The sequence below is a fragment of the Mus caroli genome, unplaced genomic scaffold (genome assembly GCF_978045245.1).
Source record: "Mus caroli unplaced genomic scaffold, Mus_caroli_1 scaffold_17, whole genome shotgun sequence".
In the NCBI taxonomy this organism is placed as follows: Eukaryota; Metazoa; Chordata; class Mammalia; order Rodentia; family Muridae; genus Mus; species Mus caroli.
The window spans coordinates 30,471,875-30,491,799 of NW_028227272.1; the positions used below are offsets into that span (position 1 = coordinate 30,471,875).

Below are 19,925 nucleotides of genomic sequence, written 5' to 3' on the forward strand. Positions count from 1 at the left end.
TTAATGAGCTTTTGGCTGTGTTAAACTTTAGAAAGCACGCTGTATAAGTGAGGGAGCATGGGAGGCCTGATGGTGCAGGCAGAGTGGGATTTCTGACTGCACTGGCGGTCTTGGTTCTAATCCTCGTTTTGAAACTGTAAAGCATGGGGGTGAGAGGCTTCACTGAACTTGCTGGTGGCAGCATGGGTCTAAGAAATAATTCACAGAACATAGGAGTTCACTTTGTGTCCCTGGATATAGAAGACTTGGATTTAAAATTTTATACTCTTTTAATCAGTACAGTTTTTTGGGGTTGTTTGTTTGTTTGTTTGTTTTGTGTTTTTTTTGGGTTTTTTTTTGTTTTTTGTTTTTTTTTTTTTCCTGAGACAAGGTTTCTCTGTACAGCCCTGGCTGTCCTGGAACTCACTTTATAGACCAGGCTGGCCTCAAACTTCAGAAATTCACCTGCCTCTGCCTCCTGAGTGCTGGAACTAAAGGCGTGCGCCACCATGCCTGGCTTAATCAGTACAGTTTTAAGCATTAAGTTTAATCTCTTTTGGGGGGCTTAGTTTTGTTTTCCGATGAGGTTAAATTTTAACCTTACTGTATAAATACAGTTCTAGAACAGTCTAGAAACTCTGTATCCCCTCCCCACCATTCCAGTTCATTCATTCCCTTAGTGCTCTGATAGTACCTGGTGCTCTGCATTTCTGGCAGTGCCATAGATGTGATCTTGTATTGCCCTCCTCCAAGGTCATCCTACAGGGGACATATGTGGCCTGTAACTTCATTTAAGATGGTGTTTGCCAGGCTTCCCCCTTGTAAAGGTAATTTTTTTGTTGTAATTGTTAAATATCTTTGATGAGATTCTTGATTTATCATCTCAATATGGATATTTTTTCCATAGAATTAAAATCCAGCACATAAAATAAGCAAATTGCTTATTTGCTTACTCATTGTTCCAGTTTGGGTCTTTAGGAACTCTTTCGTTTGGTTCCTTTTGACATATTTCTGATCCCTCTTTAAGAACTTGAATTTCTGGCACTACAGTTTTTAGCTTTCACCACACGCTGGTTTTTCCTGTCCTGGATGTGGAATCAGCTAAGTAGTTATTGGTCTATTGTATATTGATTAATGGAAACTAATTTCTGGGTGCTGGATGTAGTGAGTGCCATTCCTTCTTGGGGTCCCAACCAGTGGAACTAGGAAGTGCAGGTATGTCTGCTCACGCACATGTGTGCACAGCCTTTACACATGTGCCTTTATCTTGATGGCGACAAGCATTTCTACAAAAAGAGATTGGATGAAGGAAGAGGAAGAAAAGATTGCAGTTTGTCTAAATCAGTTGTCATTCTGTTGTTGGAACTCTTCACACTCAAAAAAAATGAAGACTTGCGGGAGCTTTTGCTGTTGATTGCATTATTATTTATCAGAAGAAACTAAAGTGTAGTAATTTAAAGTTTCATCTTAACGTATGACAAAAGTATTTTAAGTAGTAACATGTTTATAAAAAAACTTTTAAAAATGTTTAGGTGTATTTTATGCTTTTGAGGTTTTCTTACATGGCATGTATGCCTTTGTGTCGTGTGTGCACCTCGTCCCCATAGAGGCCAGAGAGTTGGAACTGGACTTACAGTCAGTTGCAGCCACTGTGTGAATGTTGGTCCTCTGCAAGGGCGGAATGTACTTCCTGCCACCGAACCATTTTTCAGTTCCAACCTTTTGTTGTTATTTTGGTTTTGGTTTGGTTTTTTGAGACAGGTTTTTCTATATAGCCTTGGTTGGCCTAGAACTTGTTCTGTAGACCAGGCTGTCTTTGAACTCAAAGAGATCCACCTGCCCCTGCTTCCCAAGTTCTGGAATCAAAGACACCACCATGCCTAGCCTTGTTTTGTTTTAAAGATCTATTATTTTTATTTATATGTGTATGTGTGCATATAGGTGCCTCGGGAAGCCAGAGAACATCTGATCCTCAAACTGCAGGTGGTTGTGGGCCACCTGACCTAGGTGCTGGGCACCAATCCCAGGTCCTTTTCAAGAGAAGTAAGCTCTCATATTTTTTTCCCCTTCGAAACAGGGTTTCTCTGGTTTCTAGGATAGATTTCTAGGACAGCTTTGGCTAGCCTCAAACTCAGAGTTCGATGCTACTGCCCATCAGGGACTAAGTACTCTTAATTTCTCTATGCCCTGAAAAATAACTTTCGTAAAACACAAAAGTTAATGAGAAGTGAGTTGTACATTTTTATAGCTCTCTTCATTGTCTAGATCAGTATTATAAAATGTTTAGATTCTCAAACTTACTATTACATCCAGTCTCTGATAATATCACTTGTTAAGCAACCATAAGGTGTTGTGAAGGCTGTTTGATCAAGAAACATCACATGGAGAGGGTGTCGGGGCCCTTCCGGGGACTCCCACACTGGGGAGTCATTGATGTAACACATACCGGAAGTTTATTATTGAACCAGTTCAAAGCGGTTGCCACAAGGCAAAGGAGAGAACTTAAGGTGGTGTGATGCCATGCAAGTTAGAAGAGTAGAATTCCAAGAGGAAAGAATCAGCATTACTTCGTTAGGATAATTTGACACACTCACTTTATTCATTTTATCTGTGGTTAACTATAAAATGTTGATATTGCAACATCATTAAATTAATAACTATACTTGGGAAGTAGGCCAGAATGTGAGCTGGGGATTCCTCAGCCTCCTCACATCAAAATGGCTGTTCACATCTTTACCTGACAGAGACAGTTCCTTGTAAGAGTTTGCATGTGATCATGGGTCAGGAAGTGAGAGGGTGCAGCTCATAATCCAGACACCTGTCGTCGGCTTCTCCTCCCACACTCTGCTGTAGCTTGGGAGCTTAGATTTTGAAATCTTCCTGTTAGCTGGTTATATCTAGTTCTGTCAAAAATGCCCAGAGTTAATCACCACAGTTTTCCTTCCCTTCCTCCCTCCTTGAGTCTCCTGCCTTAGATTTTTCCTTTCTTGTATTCCATAAATATCCCAAGTAGTGCTGGCATTCTTTCTTTAGTATATTAGCACTATAGGTAATTGTGTTGATATTTTTCTTTTCACACTTAACTCTTGTTATACTTGTGATCATCTTGATTCAGCTTGTTCCTCAGACAATGTTTTGGGACAGATTCCTTCTAGACAGTATGTACGTAGTATAGACGGTATATGCATAGTGTAGACCAGACCATATGCATATAGTGTAGATGGTATGTGCATAGTATAGCTTGTACCGCTTTGACTCACAGTATAACTTTTTAAAATTTGGAGTCAGTATATTCCAACTATGTAATATTTTAAATATTTAAAAATCTTTGGCTTTAAAAAGGATATTGGGCTGGGCGGTGGTGGCTCACACCTTTAATCCCAGCACTTGGGAGGCAGAGGCAGGCGGATTTCTGAGGCCAGCCTGGTCTACAAAGTGAGTTCCAAAGGACAGCCAGGACTATACAGAGAAACCCTGTCTCGAGGGGGGGGGGGGCGGCGATATTGGGGCTGGTGAGATGGCTCAGCACTTTGGAAGATCACTGACTGCTCTTCCAAAGGTCCTAAGTTCAAATCCCAGCAGCCACATGGTGGCTTACAACCACCCATAATGAGATATGATACCCTCTTCTGGTGTGTCAGAAGACAGCTACAGTGTACTTACATAGAATAATAAATAAATAATTTTTTTAAAGAAGGATATTAATTAGAAAAATTTGGGTCCACAAGAATTTTTAGTAGACACAGTATTGTGTTTTTAAGAGGAGGGAAAGGAGCTGATAGATCCAGGCTTGGTATTGTAGGGAGATGGTGAGGCAGCAGAACCTTGGTGATGGATGGGGAGGAGTCATTAGCAGAGTTAGAGGGAGGTCAGGAGGTTCTTTTCTTTTCTTTTCTTTTCTTTTCTTTTCTTTTCTTTTCTTTTCTTTTCTTTTCTTTTCTTTTCTTTTCTTTTCTCTTCTTTTCTTTTCTTTTTTTTAATAAGGAAGAGTGCTCTCATTTTTTTAAAAATATTTATTTATTTATTTATTTATTTATTTATTTATTTATTTATTATATGTAAGTACACTGCAGCTGTCTTCAGACACACCAGTCAGATCTCCTTACGGATGGTTGTGAGCCACCATGTGGTTGCTGGGATTTGAACTCAGGACCTTCAGAGGAGCAGTCGGGTGCTCTTACCCGCTGAGCCATCTCACCAGCCCCAGGAGGTTGTTTTCTTAGTCACTGAGACAGTGAATGAGAATTCAGAAATTGAAATTGAGTATTGACAAGGATATATCTCTCCAGAAGTGGAGAGATGAGTAAGCCCAGATGTATTTCCTATAAGATCACATAAAATCATGAAAGCTGAGTTAGGAGCTAGTTATCGATTCACTAGTAACAGGGCAGCGTTACCCTGTTTCTCATTAGAGAAACAGTTCATATTAATGTATTTGTAGAAGGCTCATAATGAGATGGTGTCCTAAGTTAGCAGAGTTGTCAGTGTAGCTAGATTAGCATGTGGAGTGTTGGGATGATAAAGACAGGGCCAAAATGCTGTCAAGGAGTTGGCCGTCTTCCTTCTGGAGAAAGGGAGAGGAGAATAAGTGAAAATGTGTAATCCTCATTAAAATGTCAGGTGATATTTATGTGTATTACATTAATAACATTATTTGGTCTGGGAAAGGAAAGCTGGGGAGGGAGACAAGTTTGGAAGGAAAAATTAAAAGGAATATATAATGATAGACTTGAAAATCTAATTAAGTCTCTTGTTTCATCCATGAAACCTGACAGGTTGTCATCTTTTTCTGATTCTGCCTTTGCTGTTTTCCTCTGTACTATTCATTCATTTAGTTAGGAATGGCATGTGGTATATTTTCCCTGGGATTCAGAACTATGCCATTTATACATTTAAAGACACAGGAAAAAGAGACCTCATATTTAAAATGTGTTCTTTGCATCTAGAGTGGTACTTGCACATAAGATTTCAGTAGGAGTTTGTTTATTCTTTTAGCTTTACTGAATTTAGTACCAAACAGGTACTTAGTAGCTGCGAGATGAGTACAGAATATAGTGAATTATAACCAAGACTGTTTTCTGTATATATGGAATCTTTAAAGTCATTCTGGACTTTGGGCTTGATTTAGATTTCAGGCTGAAGAATGAAGGGAAGATCTTTTAAAGTTTACTTACTAAGGCTCTTTATGCTCTTTATATTCCAGTATGCAAGAATAAAAGAAGCAAATGTCAGAGCAAGGAGTGAACTGGCATAGTGCTCTTTGTCGGGCTAGGGACCAGGGCAAGAGCAGGGGTTTAGAGTTTTAGCTGGAGAAATACCTGAGTTTGGTTAATGGGTTTGGAAGTTACACTGCTATTTCTAGATAGAAGCTGCATTGAAATTCAGGCTCTTAGGTTACCAGGAGGGTGCTGTGAGGGACTGGGTGGTATGGTTAATGTCACATAACAGGGGACACCTGGGATTTTTATTTTGCTTTTTGTTTTTGTATTTTTTTCTTTAATTTGGTATATTAAGCTGGGTAGTGGTGGTGTATGCTTTTGATCCCAGGAGGCAGAAGTAGCAGTTCCAGGACAGCCGAGGTTACACAGAGAAACTCTGTCTTGAATAAAAACAAAACAAAACAACTGCCACAACAAAAAGTTGATGTATCTTGCAGACTTTTTTAGATTCTATTATGGTTTTCAAAAATCTGGCTACCTCATCTCTTCAGATGTTTAACCATTTCTCGACACCTGCTTTTATTAATATTATAGTTTAGTTTTTGTAAAAATCAACACCATGAAAGTGATTTCTTTTCAACAAGAGTTCTTTTTTTTTTTTTTTTTTTTGGTTTTTCGAGACAGGGTTTCTCTGTATATTCCTGGCTGTCCTGGAACTCACTTTGTAGACCAGGCTGGCCTCGAACTCAGAAATCCGCCTGCCTCTGCCTCCCAAGTGCTGGGATTAAAGGCGTGCGCCACCACGCCCGGCTCAACAAGAGTTCTTAAGCTGAGGAGTCAGCTCAGTTGATAGAGTGCTTCCTAGCATGTGGAGTGCCCATCGCCAGCATCACATGTGTCAGACATGGTGCCACAGCCTGCAGAGGGTAGACGTAGGAGCGTGAAAATCAAAGTTCCTGGAGCCGGAGAGACGGACGGCTCAGCAGTTACAAGTCCTTGCTCTGTCGGGACCAGCCCTCAGCTCCCAGCACCTACCTTGGGTGCTCCTATAACTTGAGCTCCAGAGGTCCCTACTTCTAGCCTCATCATGTATCCACACATGCAGACACACATATGTTCACAAAAATAAAATAAAATTTAACTTTAAAAAATGTTGAGATCACCTTCCAGTTCATGAGATCTTGTATATAAGTTTCTTAAAAAATCAAAACCTCTGTCAGGCAGTGGCGAGTCATGCCTTTAGTCCCAGCACTCAAGAGCCAGAGGCAGGCAGATCTCTGGGTTTGAAGTCAGCTTGATCTACACAGTGAGTTCCAGAATAGCCAGGGCTACACAGAGAACCTCACCGCAAAAAAAAAAAAAACAAAAAACAAAAAACAAAAACAAACAAACAAAAAAAACAGAAAAGAGGGGGACCTCTCAAGGAAAGGGTAGGATGACTTAATATCTTTGTGACATTTACATTGTTTTCTTGTTTTTATAGATTATTGTTGTAGTCATGCTTGGACTTGGGAAGGCTGTGAAACTCTTTCATGCTGTCTATCATGCATTGTTTCACTTCACACTTTTCGCTCTTTGAATTTGCCAGCGTCTTTGAAAAAATTTATTTTTATTATTATCTCTCAGTGTATATGATGTATGTATGTGGGCAGAGATCAGAGACAACTTTGTGAAGTTGGTTCTCTCCTTCACCTTTCTTTGCATTCCAGGGTTTGAACCCACGTCTCCAGGTTTGTTCAGCTGTGACTTTATCCCACTAAACCATCTCTTTGCCCCACTCCAGTTCTTTTTGTAAAAAACCTTTTTGTACAAGGTTGCAGTGATTGGGGGACGGGGGGCATAGCTGAGCTTATTAGTTTGTGTTTAGATGAACTGTGTACTTGAAACTTGAGCATAATTAGATTGTTTCATTATAGTAGCAAATGTTTTGGACCATTCTAAAACTATGATTTACTGTCTACCTGGGTTTGTACCCCGCTTATGTTACATGTGTGCCTCATATTTAAAAGATCGTATAAATATGATCAATTTCCATGTATGTGTAAGAAAAACTGTATTTTTTAAAAAATTGTGTGCTCATGAAGAACTGTTGCCTGTAGAACTTACTTATGAGTCAGCTTTAACTGTGTATTAAAGAGTTCCTGTGTTTCCTGTTTTGGGATTTTTTTTGAGACATGATCTCTGTTCAGTCCTGGTGCTCTAGAACTCACAGAGATCCTCCTGCCTCTGCTCCTCCAAAACTGGGATATGGTTGCATGTGTGTGTGTATGTGTGTGTGTTTCACCCCCATTATAAACAACATGACAACAAAGTGTCAGAATTGCGTTTTGGAGCCTCTGTGAAATTGAGCAATTCCACAGCTGCCTTATCTCTCTTCCCTCTATTTGCTGTGTGCCCAGCCTCAGTGCCCAGCCGCAGCCTGATACAGTTATTAGTCAAGCAGTGCTGTGCTTGTTGTCACCTGACATCCAGCCGCATCTCTGAGATGCTATGGATCTTTGGTACCATATTTTTTGTAGTGTTTTGAAAATGTAGTCACACTAACTGTTATTTTGGGGGCACAAGCCTTAGCTTTAGTGTCCCTAACAAATGAGACCCAGTCTCCGTTCACAGTACCACCTGACAGAGCAATAATGGGGAGCACAGAAAGGGAAGCTGGGCTGAGAAGAGGACTGGAGTCCACGGTTAGGGTTCTGACGTGAGATAAAGGTTTAAACACAGAGCAAGAGTAACTTCCGTAGCTAGCAACCCTGGTCAGCGCATACCACCCCCCCCCACCCCCACCCCCGACTGGCATTTGACTGTCTTTGTCTGGGCTTTAGTCTATCCTGAGTGGCCTGTTAATTTGTTGAAATCTGTGTGAAATCCCTTCCCAGGAGACAGTTCCTTCCTTGGCTGGCACTTTGGGCTTTGGCCATCCCCTCCCTAGGGAAACAGCAATTCCTTGGGGCCCAGTGTCTGCTTGGTAGGCAGTTAGAGGCACTTTGTTCTTGTCAGGGCGCTTAAATCATTAGCACTCTGTGTCTCCTTAGATGCTTTTCAGGGGGTTCTGGTGTATTTTTAACAAAATTACAGAATTTTTTGTATTCATTTTAATGATAAGTTTAAAAGGTTGCAGTGAGGAGGTTGACTGGTTATCCTCAGTCCGATGATAATTAACTGTATCATTAGTGTCCTTAGAACCTTGGTGTTTTAAAGATAAGCAGCTCTGGAACCCAGATTTGAAGATGGGATAACAGTGTTGTTGACATTGAATGCATCCTGGACTCTGTTTCTCTAATTATTGTATAGTAAGCATTATGTCTTAAGTAAAACCTTATACGACTTTATAATTATACCTTTGGTAGTGATTTGTTGAAAAGGCTAGGAAATGTGAGCATAGAAAAAAAGGAAAATATATTGAACATAAATGAAAAACATTGTTTCCATTATTTGATTGAATTTTCTCTTGATATGATCAGTTTTTAGAATTTTGTGGTTTTCTTGATCTTAAAAAAAAAAAAGGACATCAAAATGTCTAAATATAGTTCCCAATACTGTATTGACTTTTGCTGGAACCTAGCCTTTCATGTGCCTATAACCTTAGTATTAGACCCTTAATTGCTTGTGGCAAGGGAACTGGTGTTGCTTACCTCACTGTTCGCTCTTAGGTCTTACCCCTTTCCAAGACACCATTAATCATTTTTTTTTCTCTACTTCAACACAGTTTCTCAGTTTCATATACTCCGTTTTTGTTTTTCGACTGCTTATTGATTACTTTCTAGCACTTTGTGTACGTGGTGTATGTGTACATCCAGTCACTCTGAAAACATTATGTAGGTTCAGCCAAAGCGAAGAGTATACTTTTGAGGTGGGTGGCTACAAAAGACTTTGTCCCATGTGTGAAGCAGAAAGCAGGGGAGGTTTATTCCGTGTGAGCACACACAGAAGAGAACCACACAGGTCCAGTAAGCTGAGCCTTGCTTTTAGAGCACTGACGAGAGGTTTAGGTTTACATGAATTGGGGTGTTTGCAGGGTGGGGGCAGCAGCAAGAGGTAATTACCAGCCCTGAGTGTGCAGTCCTGTCACGTGGGTGGTGGATGTTGTCTTAGCTCTGGTTGATCTTGCAGAAGTCTCTTGCTTACCAGGATGGGTGTTTATCAGAATAGGATTGCTTCTGCTCCAGGGAACTCTGCCTTGTGAGGATATGCTGTACTGGGTATCCAAGGTGATGCCAGAGGAAAGGCCAAGGACGATGATTTACCTATGCCATCAACCATTCAGGAGATGAGATAGATTATACAGACACTCCTGGAGAGGGAAGAAGGCGACCCAAGGTAAAGGAGACAGACATATAACCAAAGTAGTAAAGCCAGGCTTTTATCCTGAATTTAGTTACCTTGAAGCCCAAGGAAACAGTCAGCTCGTTTGTTTGTTTGTTTATTTGTTTTTAAACAAAAACAGTTTCTAAGTGCCTGTTACAATTCTCCCCTGTATATGAATATTCTCAACCTTGAGAAAACTAGAGGATCACTAATCTATCCTTATAGATTTCCTGACTAGTCAGAGGCATATACAACAGAGCAGGATGTTTATACCTAAGAGTGAAGTGCCCCTATAGAGCAGAGTCAAAGAACATGGAGGAAATTCTCTTGGGAGTCGTACTTGTCACAAGCATCATGTGGGTGAAATCTAGTGAAAGGAAATTAGTGTCAGGTAACCATGTGTAAGATTCATTTCCTCCTAACTTCCTGGCTATAGTTACTCTTGGAAGGGCATACACAAGTATCTTCGTTTTTGTTACTGACTTTAAGACAAGGTTTTGGTATGCAGTCTGGATTGGCTTCAACCTCATGATCCCCTCCCCCACCTTTTGCCTCCCAGTGTTGCAGATACAGGGATATGTTACCATGTCATTTCAATTCTGACACCTACCCCCACCCCCCATACACACCGTTTGTCTCTGAACAGTTCTCTCGACATCTGGCTCACTGTCCTGTGCTTTGATTTTATTCATCCCTCATCACCACAATGGAATTTATCCTGGTTGGTTTGATCTGGTTTCCATGTTTAGGGAGAAAGAACAGATGTCAAGGATTTAACTACCAGTCAAAGCTTTTGGCTAATTTCAAACAATTAAAGCAGTATAGAATGACTATACAGAACTTTCTTGGAGTCCATCCTCAGGCTTAATTCTGTCTGTCCTGTGGGCGATGTCCGAGCATCCCCAAAGCACTCTGAGGTTATCTTGTTAGTTGTGCTTCTGCAGAGTACACATTGGACTTGATGCATTTCTAAAACCAGCTTTGTTTTTTTTAAACAGATAAGTGTAAAGCAGGAAATTACTTTTACTGATGTATCTGAGCAACTGATGAGAGACAAAAAACAAGTCAGAGAGCCAGTAGACTTACAGAAAAAGAAGAAGCGGAAACAACGCTCTCCTGCAAAAGTAAGAGACTGTGCTAAGGGGTGGTCGCTAACCTTTCATTTTAACTGTTGGGTTATCTATCCTGTGGGCAGAACCCCTTTCAACCTTAATCCAGATGTAGAGATCTTAATGTGGATCAGTAGTTGGTGTGCTGTGCCTGCTTCTGTAGGAGGAAGTAGAGAAGAGAGATGCATACCTGTGTGGATGTGGTGGGCCATGGCTTACAATCTCTCTCTCTTCCCCACCCCTCTCTCTCCTCCCCCCCCCACCTCATCTGTATTACCCCTTCCTTTTTTCCCCTAAAAATGAATTTTCGTCTTTCCATGTCTCCCTTATATATACAAACTAACAAGATATATATGATCCTTGCTTATTCATATTTTAATACAAGTGTTGATGTTTCATGAAAGTTCACGGTGCTCATCAGAGACACCTTTAATAGACTGTACGCTCCCTGAGGGCAGAGGCCTCATCTTATCACAGCTGTATCAAGAGCCTGAAGTGGGAGACTGAATGGACACTTGATTGGTGCTGTTTGAGGCTGTCCTCTTTTGTGTTTTCCCTTGCAGTGGCAGTGTCGTGCTGTTGTGTAGTATGAAGCAGTGGGAATTCATCTTCATAGTTATTTCCCCCATGTTTTACCTTGTGTAGTAAAGACGCCATCCTTTCCCTCATCCTTTACTAGCAAGGTCTCAGCCGAAACTCGTCTTGAACTTAAGGTGTAGCCAAGGATGACTTTGTGCTTTTCTCCAGCCTCTGTGTCTTAAGTAGGATTACACCGGACTATGCCACCATGCATAGTTTATACAGGACTGGAGACTGGATAAAGGGTTTTATGCATGTTAGACACGTGCTTTGCATTCTGAGCCGCGTCTTCAGTTCCCCCTTAAAATATATATGCCTCCCTCCCCCTTTGTGACAAGTTCTTGCTATGATCTAGGTTAGGCTGACCTTGAACTTGAAGCCTTCTACCTCCATCTCCTGATTGCTGGGATTATAGGCATGCACTACCCTGCTAATTAAGTAACAGGGTCTTTTTGGTGGCTACTTAATTGTAGTTTTTATTTAAAATCATAATCATTATCTATCTTGTACACTTGATAGTGTAGTGGCAAGAGCAGTTAGTAGTACTGGCTTGCAAGAGCAGACTGCTAACGTTTCAGCAGACTAGGAAATCCTCCTGTTCCTCTCATTCCCCATTGTTAGACACCCCTTGCTACTGTCTAAGGGATACAGAACATATGCCTACGGTATTCTATTATATAAAATAAGTGAGTTATATTTTTGATTCTCTGCCATATATATTCCCTTTCTGTCTACAAAATTTAGTAGATTTGTATAAATGTAATTTCCTGATTTTTCAACTTGTAGAGTATACTTAACCCATTTTTGTACTTAAAGTTAACAATAGTTTTGTTTTTATAGTGCTAGAGATCACTCACACACACACACACACACACACTCACACATACACATGCACACACACATGCACATACACACAAGCCCTTACTCATTCTAGACAAGCATTATATCATTGAGCCATATCCCTAACTCTGAAAAGTGTTTAAGCATTTTTATTAACCGAGTAATAAATTACCTTGGCAAGATCATGTTATAATTAATAATCGGTTTGCTGGACATTGCTGTGTTGTTGTATTCTTTTCATTTCCTTTTAAAGTCGATGCTGTATGTGTATCGGTGCCGTCTGTTTCTGGAATCAGGAGTGTACTCTTGATTTCCAGAGCTGTTGTGCAGGTTATGTTTTTGAGTGAGTGCCTGTGACTGGGCTGCTGCACTCCTGAGAGCCCAGAGGTCACGCACAAGAGCCACACTGGAGCTGGAATGCACGTGGGGCCATACTAAATTCATCTTTCTCATTTGTCTCACATTTTGTGTTTCACATTTTATGGAATATTCCTGCTCCCCCCCCCCCACACACACACATACATTTTGTTTGTTTGTTTGTTTATTTATTATGTGTACATTGTAGCTGTCTTCAGACACTCCAGAAGAGGGCATCAGATTTTTGTTACGGATGGTTGTGAGCCACCATATGGTTGCTGGGATTTGAACTCAGGACCTTTGGAAGAGCAGTCGGTACTCTTAACCGCTGAGCCAAGATTAACTTCCTAAATAAGTGATGGTTGATTGTGCTACTTTGTGCTCCCTGTTTACATGTGAGAAATCTGTTTTAAGATTTTAGGTTTTATTTACTTATTTATTTTTATTGTATGTGGATTTTGTCTATGGGTATATACCATGTTCATGCCTAGTGTCTGTCTCCACCAGAAGACACTTTAGATCCCTTGGAACAGTAGTGGCAGGTGGCTGTGACCACTCACAACTGAACCCAGGTGCTCTGGAAGAGCAGCAAATGCTCCTAGCCTGAGCCAGCTCTGCAGACTCTGCTCAAAACATGTACTGCTATTATTTCGCTAGATATTTTATTGCCCTGTTTTACTGGTGCTATTCTGTAAGTTATTATTTTTTTTTTAAAGGTTGATTTACTTTGTGTATGTATGTGAATCAAGTGCAAGCCTGGTGTCTGAGGAAGTCAGAAGAGGGCACTGGCTCACCTGAAACTGTGAGCCAGCCTGTGCTGCTGAGAACCAGACTCTGGTCCTTGAGTGCTGAGCCATCTTTTCAGCACCTGTTTTTACTATTTTTAAATTATGTGTGTGTTTGCATATGAATGCTGGTGCTCTTGGAGGACATTAAAGGGCATTGGATTCCCTGCTGCTAGAGTTCCATGGTGGTGAGCTGCCTGACTTGGGTACTGGGAGTCAGACCCGGGCCCTCTGCAAGAACAGTGCATGCTTCTAACCACTTAACTCACCAGCCCGCCTCTGAAATCTCACTGAAGTCTAGATAATTAGTGTCCTGTAGAAGATGACTGCAGTCTTGTCTAAGTCAGTTTTTTGAGGATGTCTAATTTAAAAGCATCACTACAATAATTTGTCCCAATTATTGTAGCGGCTGGATGAGAGACAACCTGTTCTAAGTGTAATATACATAAGAAAGCATTCCAGGCAGTCCTTCCAGGGAATTCTTAGAACAGTAAAGTACAGAGCAGACACAAATGAAAATAACAAAAATAGTTACTTTAAAAATTGTTAAAATTGTTCCCAGCAGGGTATGGTGATGTATTCCTCTAATCTCAGCACTTGGGAGGCAGAGACAGGTAGATCTCTTGTTTGTCAAAGCCAACCTGGTGTACATAGTGAGTTCTAGAACAACCAGAGTTATACAGAGAGACCCTGGATTTTTTGTTGTTGTTGTTTTGTTTTGTTTTGTTTTTAAGATTTATTTTATTTACATGAATATACTTAGCTTTCTTCAGACACACCAGAAGAGGGCATCAGATTCCATTACAGATGGCTGTGAGCCACCATGCGGTTGCTGGAAATCGAACTCAGGACCTCTGGAAGAGCAGTTAATGCTCTTAACGCTCTATCCCTGAGAGACCCAGTCTTAAAAACAGAACAAGAAAGCCGGGCGTGGTGGCGCACGCCTTTGATCCCAGCACTTGGGAGGCAGAGGCAGGTGAATTTCTGAGTTCGAGGACAGCCAGGGCTATACAGAGAAACCCTGTCTCGAAAAACAAAAAACAAAAACAAAAACCAGCCAACCAAACAAAAGAACAAGAACAGCAACAAAAACCTATACAAATTGTTCTTGCATGTTACAGAGTGGACAGAGAAAAGTGTGACTAGTTTTAACATTGGTCTTCAGTTCCCCAGGTGAGTGGTTTCTTATGTCTGAAATGTTAGGACTTTACGCATAAGCTGGGTTCTGTTACACCTCCTCAGATATGTGTTAGTGCCATATTCAGATATTTCATTGAAGTAACTTACTCTGCCATTTTCATCGAAGATAAGTTTATCTTGGGTTTATAGTTTATAAATCAATGTGTCGATTGAGGGTTTTCTTTTTCAGTTTTAAGTTTCTCAGAATTCTAGGTGTAATATATGTTATGACAGTGTATAAGACTTTGGGGAAAGTTGTCAGAGAGTGGAAGGTTTAGGAATAATACGTAGTAGATGAGTGTGAGAACTAGAATTCAATATCTTTGGAAGGCTACTCTTTGCAAAGACATTTTTCAAACCTCAGTCTTTGCCCACTATCCGTGTCTTTCCTCTATGCTGCTGTGTCAGATGAGATCTGTATAGGAAATGCAGCTGACGTACTGTGATGGAACTCTGTTGAGCACATCAGAGCTCATGTCATGCTAACCAGGTCACCGTCACAGTGGGGAGGGCCACATTGTTAGCCATGGTAGTGAGGAGTACCACATTGCTCTGCCAGCATCAGCTGCTGACAGACACTAAGCAGTGGTTATGTTCAGAATCTTTGTCATCTTAAAGTAGGCAAGGATGCTTTGTCACTGAGTTGGGGGGTATTATCTAGGTTAAGGTATTTTCTCTATTGTGAAAGAATCTACTTATGAAAATAGAGGAAAATTATAGACACTTGTTTCTTTCAAATGCCAAATTTCTCCTTTGGGTGAGGGAGGAAACCCTAGAGCTTCATGCATGCAAGAAAAACACTGTACTGTTAAACTCTATACCCCCAGCCCAAAGATTATTTCATTTTAATCAAAGTAGTCCATTTAGCCATAAATCACCTTTTGCTGTCTTTGTGCTGACGTTATAAACCCTTTAAAGTCATATGTCTTGTAAAACAGCCCCATGAGAAGACTGTTCTTTCCCCTCACTGTGGTGACGACAGCATAGACTTGGAAGCGTTCTCTCAACTGCTGGTGATTGCTTCACTGTCTCATTCCTTAAGGACAGGCCACTCACTCTTACATCACTGTGTCTGTGAACTACTCAGCATCACTGTTTTGCCTCTTTAAATCTGTCTTTGTTCTGTATTACAGATAGCTAAAGTTGTTAGAAGCTGTGATGTCTGTGTGAATGTATTTATGTGTCTCAGTGTATTTATGTCAGTGGTTGTACCCCTACCCCCATGCCCTGTGTTAGTTGTAATCACATAGTATAAACCGTTTCTAGGTTTTTCGTGCCATTTAGTGCTCCACTGAGAAAGAGCAGTGTGGTTTTAGTTACTTCTATTCTGCAGTATGGAATTTAACAAAGTTTGTTATTTAACAAAGAACTTGAGTGCCTGATCTCTTGACTAGAGCTAAAGAAAGGACGTGGATTATTATTAGAGCCCTTTAGGAGATGTGAATACGGGCTAGTTGTTCAGAATGTGCTGGGCTCTTGAAGAATGAGCATATTCCACACAGCAATTATGAACTCCATGGTTGCCTCCCAGCAGTTAGCATGCATCATTGGCCGTAGAAAGCAGCTGAGATTAAGACGGGATGATTGTTAAATGAGGAAGAAACATTTCTGAAACAGCAGCAAGTGGATGTCATACTCTCTTCTCCATGCTGCCTTGGCTTGTGGAAGAACTACCTTTGAAGATGAAAATAGGAAATCAAACATGCTAATGAGAACATGAGGGAAGAAAGTGGAACATTAGAAAAAGAGTATACTAGTAATTCACTAATCTGGATTTACCAGAATATGGCTGTATTATGGGGAAATTGTTTTCTATAGAACTGAACCTTTAAAAAGATTCTGATGCTGAGAAAAATCATCTTTTAGAAACTATCACCACATCTTTAAATTCAGGAAGCAAGCAAGGACCTTTCTAAAGCTAACAGTCACAGGCTAATGAGATGGCTCAGTGGATAAAGGCACTTGCCGCCAAGTCTGACTGTCTTGAGTTTGATTCAGGACACACATGATAGGAGGGAACTGCCACCTGCAAGTTGTTCTCTGTGTGTCTGCAAGGGTCACACTCAAATAAGGCCAGTGTGCTGAATATGGGTTGTGTTCCATTCTTTTGACACAGTGAGTTTCATATTCTGCCACTGTTAAAAGCTTGCCACTTAAGCATGAGAGACTGAAGAAACTGTGAATATGAGGGACTGGTTCTGCGTAGTGTGGTCACATGACTCTTAACTCTGCATGGCCTTGCTATACCTTCGGGGTTGGTTCCTTTAGAGAAGGAAGAAAATCTCATAACTGACTAGAGAGGTTTTAAATCAGTACCTCTTAACCTTCCTAATGCCGTGACCTTTAATACAGTTCCTCGTGTGTAGTGACCCCCGTACCATAAAATTATTTCATAACTGTAATTTTGCTACTGTTGTGAATTATAATGCAGATATCTGATATGCAGGATATCTGCTACATTATTTACCCTGTGAAGGATTGTTTGACCCCGGAAGAGGTAATGACCCACAGGTTGAAAAACACTGTTCTAAATCATTTCCTCTAAATTCTCCAGTTTGAGTGGCTTAAATGTTGATAAACGTTTATGTTAAGTTAAGGTATTACAATACTCGTAGTCTGTTAGATTAAAATATCATGGATAATCTTAGTAGTATAAGATTTGGGAAGAACCTTTTCTAATGGAGGAGTGTTAGTGATCCTGGAGGGAGTTCTTTCAATTGAAGAAGCAGAATTTAGGCCTTTACTTAACAAAAAGACATGTGTTATGAGGGCCATCCTCATTCCTGACATCTCTCCCGCTATCTCCTTGAGTTGCGTGCGTGCAAAACTCTACATGTGACACTAGCTAGGAACAAATTTATCTCAAACAAAAAAACACATAATGAACTAAAAGATTAGGGATATAGAATCGCTAGGGTATTCCACTTGGTACCAGTTTTTCTTTCTGTAAATTTAGTTTAACACGATTAATCAAATATAAAATGAGTTGGATATTTAAATTATTGCTAATTTGTTCACTTGGTAATAGGAGAGCCTGACTGTTGGGTCTTTAAAATGTCCTGTTTCTGCTGAAGTAGCAGGGCAAGAAGAAACTAAAGCTCCCAGAGCTGCTTGGCTCTCCTAGAGCTGGGCTTGGAGGAGCACACCTGTAATTCCAGTTTTGGGGACCATGACTCCGGCCTGCAGGGTCAGAGTCTTTCTTCAAAACAAAATCCCCAACCAAAATAAAAGAGTGCTGTCTCCCACGTCCTAAACACGAACCTGCAGCCCACTGTGCTGTGACGGGGATCATATGTTGAGTAGGAGGAAAGCAAAGCAAAAAATAGTTTTTGGTACTAATAGCAAGTAAGGCTGCTAATCTTCAGAGCAAATGTCTCAAACCACTGGATCATAATTTGAGAAGATCCTAAAGGATATAAACAAGAATAGGCCAAGTGCCGAAGAAGACAGTTTGGCCAGAATTAATATGCTGCAGCTGCCATGCCTGAGCTTTGTCTTAGAATGCTCTGTGGTAGCTGGTCCACGGGGGATATGAAGGCCAAAAGATGGAGAAATACATTTTTAGCAAAGCCTTTTTGTTTAAGTGGTAAGTTGTGGGGGCTATTTGGTATGGATAGCAGGCAGCTATCTCAAGAGATAGTTACAAAATCCCCACTGTGCCCTAGACTCCAAGCCTGGACATTGGAGTTAGAGCAGTGGATGACACAGACAAGTTCAAGTGAGTGCATTGCAAACAGATTGCAAACTGGAAAAGCCACTGATGTCTGCTTGTACAAGATGGCTTTTACTTTGTCCGTAAACAAAAATATTGTTATACTGGCCTAACAGGAAAAGAAAATTAAATTTAAAATTTCTAAGAACTTGGTATTTCTGCTTGAACTTATAAATATGCTGGATCTTATGTTTGCCCATAAGATGAGTAGTATCCATCTCATCCACATAATTCTACCTTTTATGAAGACCTGTCCATGAAGGGCTTTGTACAGTCAGGATTACATCCGTGTTACAGTTATGCCTGACAAAACCTTTCCTTGCAGTTGCTGTGCTGCAGGAAGCCAGTGAACTGCCATAGCTTTTGGCACTCATTTTTATCAAAGTATGTGAAAAGAGGAAAGCCTGGTATTATTGTCTTACTTATGATATATAATACTTAGTTAGCATCGTTCTGTTTTGCATATTTTGAATTCTATTTTAAGAGGGTTTGTGTATTTTCTTTTGTACAGTGTTAACTTGCATTATTATTAAGTGACTTGGAGGAAGTGAAAAAAATTTTAAACTTGACTGGCCAGAAATCAAACTTTCATTCTCACTGACTGTTCAGGAAACTGTGACACCCACTTCCATTCTCCTGCCAAATGTGTCCCTTCTATGTCTTGGGTGCATAGTCTTGAAGCATTGTTGACCATGTTGGCAATTTGCCCAGAACCCAGAAACCCTGTATAATTTGCATACTAATTATCATTGATTTGCATTCAGTATAGGGTGAACTGTCTTCCTGAATTTAAAGTAAAAAGATACACTAAAGATTAAAGCTGTTTATCCTTCCCTACTTGTCTCTTCTAGGTTGAAGAAGCTATGCTTTATAGGCCCGAGTCACTTCCCATGGTCTTCTGTAGATCTTATGTTGGTCAGTCTCTTGGCTTTCTTTCGTTCTCTTTCTTTTTTTGTTTTGTGTGTGTGAAGAGAAGTGTTAAGATAGGGTCTCCATCGCCCTGGCTGTCCTGGAACTCCCAGTGTAAACCAGGCTAGCCTTGGCGGCACAGAGATCTACCTGCCTCTACTTCTCACGTGCTAGGTTAGTGTACCACCATTCTCAGCTTGCTTTCTATGTGCTTTTTGCCTCCAAAGTTGTTTCCCACTTCCTGGCTAGATGCCTCCTGACCTGATCCTGCTTTCTTCCCTCTCCTTGCCTTCAAGTTCTTGCTGTGTAGCCCAGGCTGCCCTGGGACTCTCTATCCTCCTGCTCCAGACTCCTGTTCTCCACTACACCTGACATCCTCTTAGAATTTTCTATGCTTCTTCACATCAGGTTTTGTCATCTTTTTCTTTCTTCGGTAATGTTAAAAGGGATCGTGTGTCTGACAGACAGGAGATGGTTAAATGCTGCATGCTGAGTAAGTTGTTGGTAAGTTAGAATTCATGAGGCTGAAGGTGAGCTTACACTGCTAACTGTCCAGACCTGACTCACAACATTCTTAATTGCAAGACCCTCGAGATAGATCTAAGGTGCTGTCTTTTCTCCCGTCTTCCTTCCCCATTCTTACGATAGTTGCACAGTATCCATCTTTACAGACCCTAGACTGAGACAGTGTCCAGGTTCTGTTACATTACTGGAGAGCTTCATTTTCTCTTTTTTAAAATATAAGAAAATAACAGCAGTAAACTCTTATCTGACTAAGAAAAATTTTCAGTCTGTAAAATGTATACACACCTTTTATTTGCTCAGCTCCTCATCCATCACAGCCAAGGTATGAATCCTTTTGAAGTAGTTATTAAACATACAGATACAAGTATACTTATACCTATGTGGATATATATGTGATGTGTATACACACACACAAAAGGATACTATATATCCAGATAGACACTGTCTGTCTGTCCGTCTGTCCGTCTATCTATCAATCATCTCTCTC

The 19,925-nt window shown here is 40.6% G+C and overlaps 1 protein-coding gene across 7 annotated transcripts in view; it reads left to right on the forward strand.

Moving 5' to 3' along the window:
* Positions 1 to 19,925, forward strand: part of Znf148 (zinc finger protein 148) — a 123,405-nt gene that overhangs the window by 67,985 nt on the left and 35,495 nt on the right. For 6 of the 7 annotated variants that reach the window (XM_085832243.1, XM_021184867.3, XM_085832244.1 and 3 more), the window contains one exon: positions 10,442 to 10,567. The exons of the other annotated variant lie outside the window; for it this stretch is intronic. In XM_085832243.1, the coding sequence (XP_085688369.1) occupies positions 10,442 to 10,567 (126 nt within the window). The remainder of the gene's footprint in view (positions 1 to 10,441; positions 10,568 to 19,925) is intronic. 7 annotated transcript variants of the gene reach the window in all.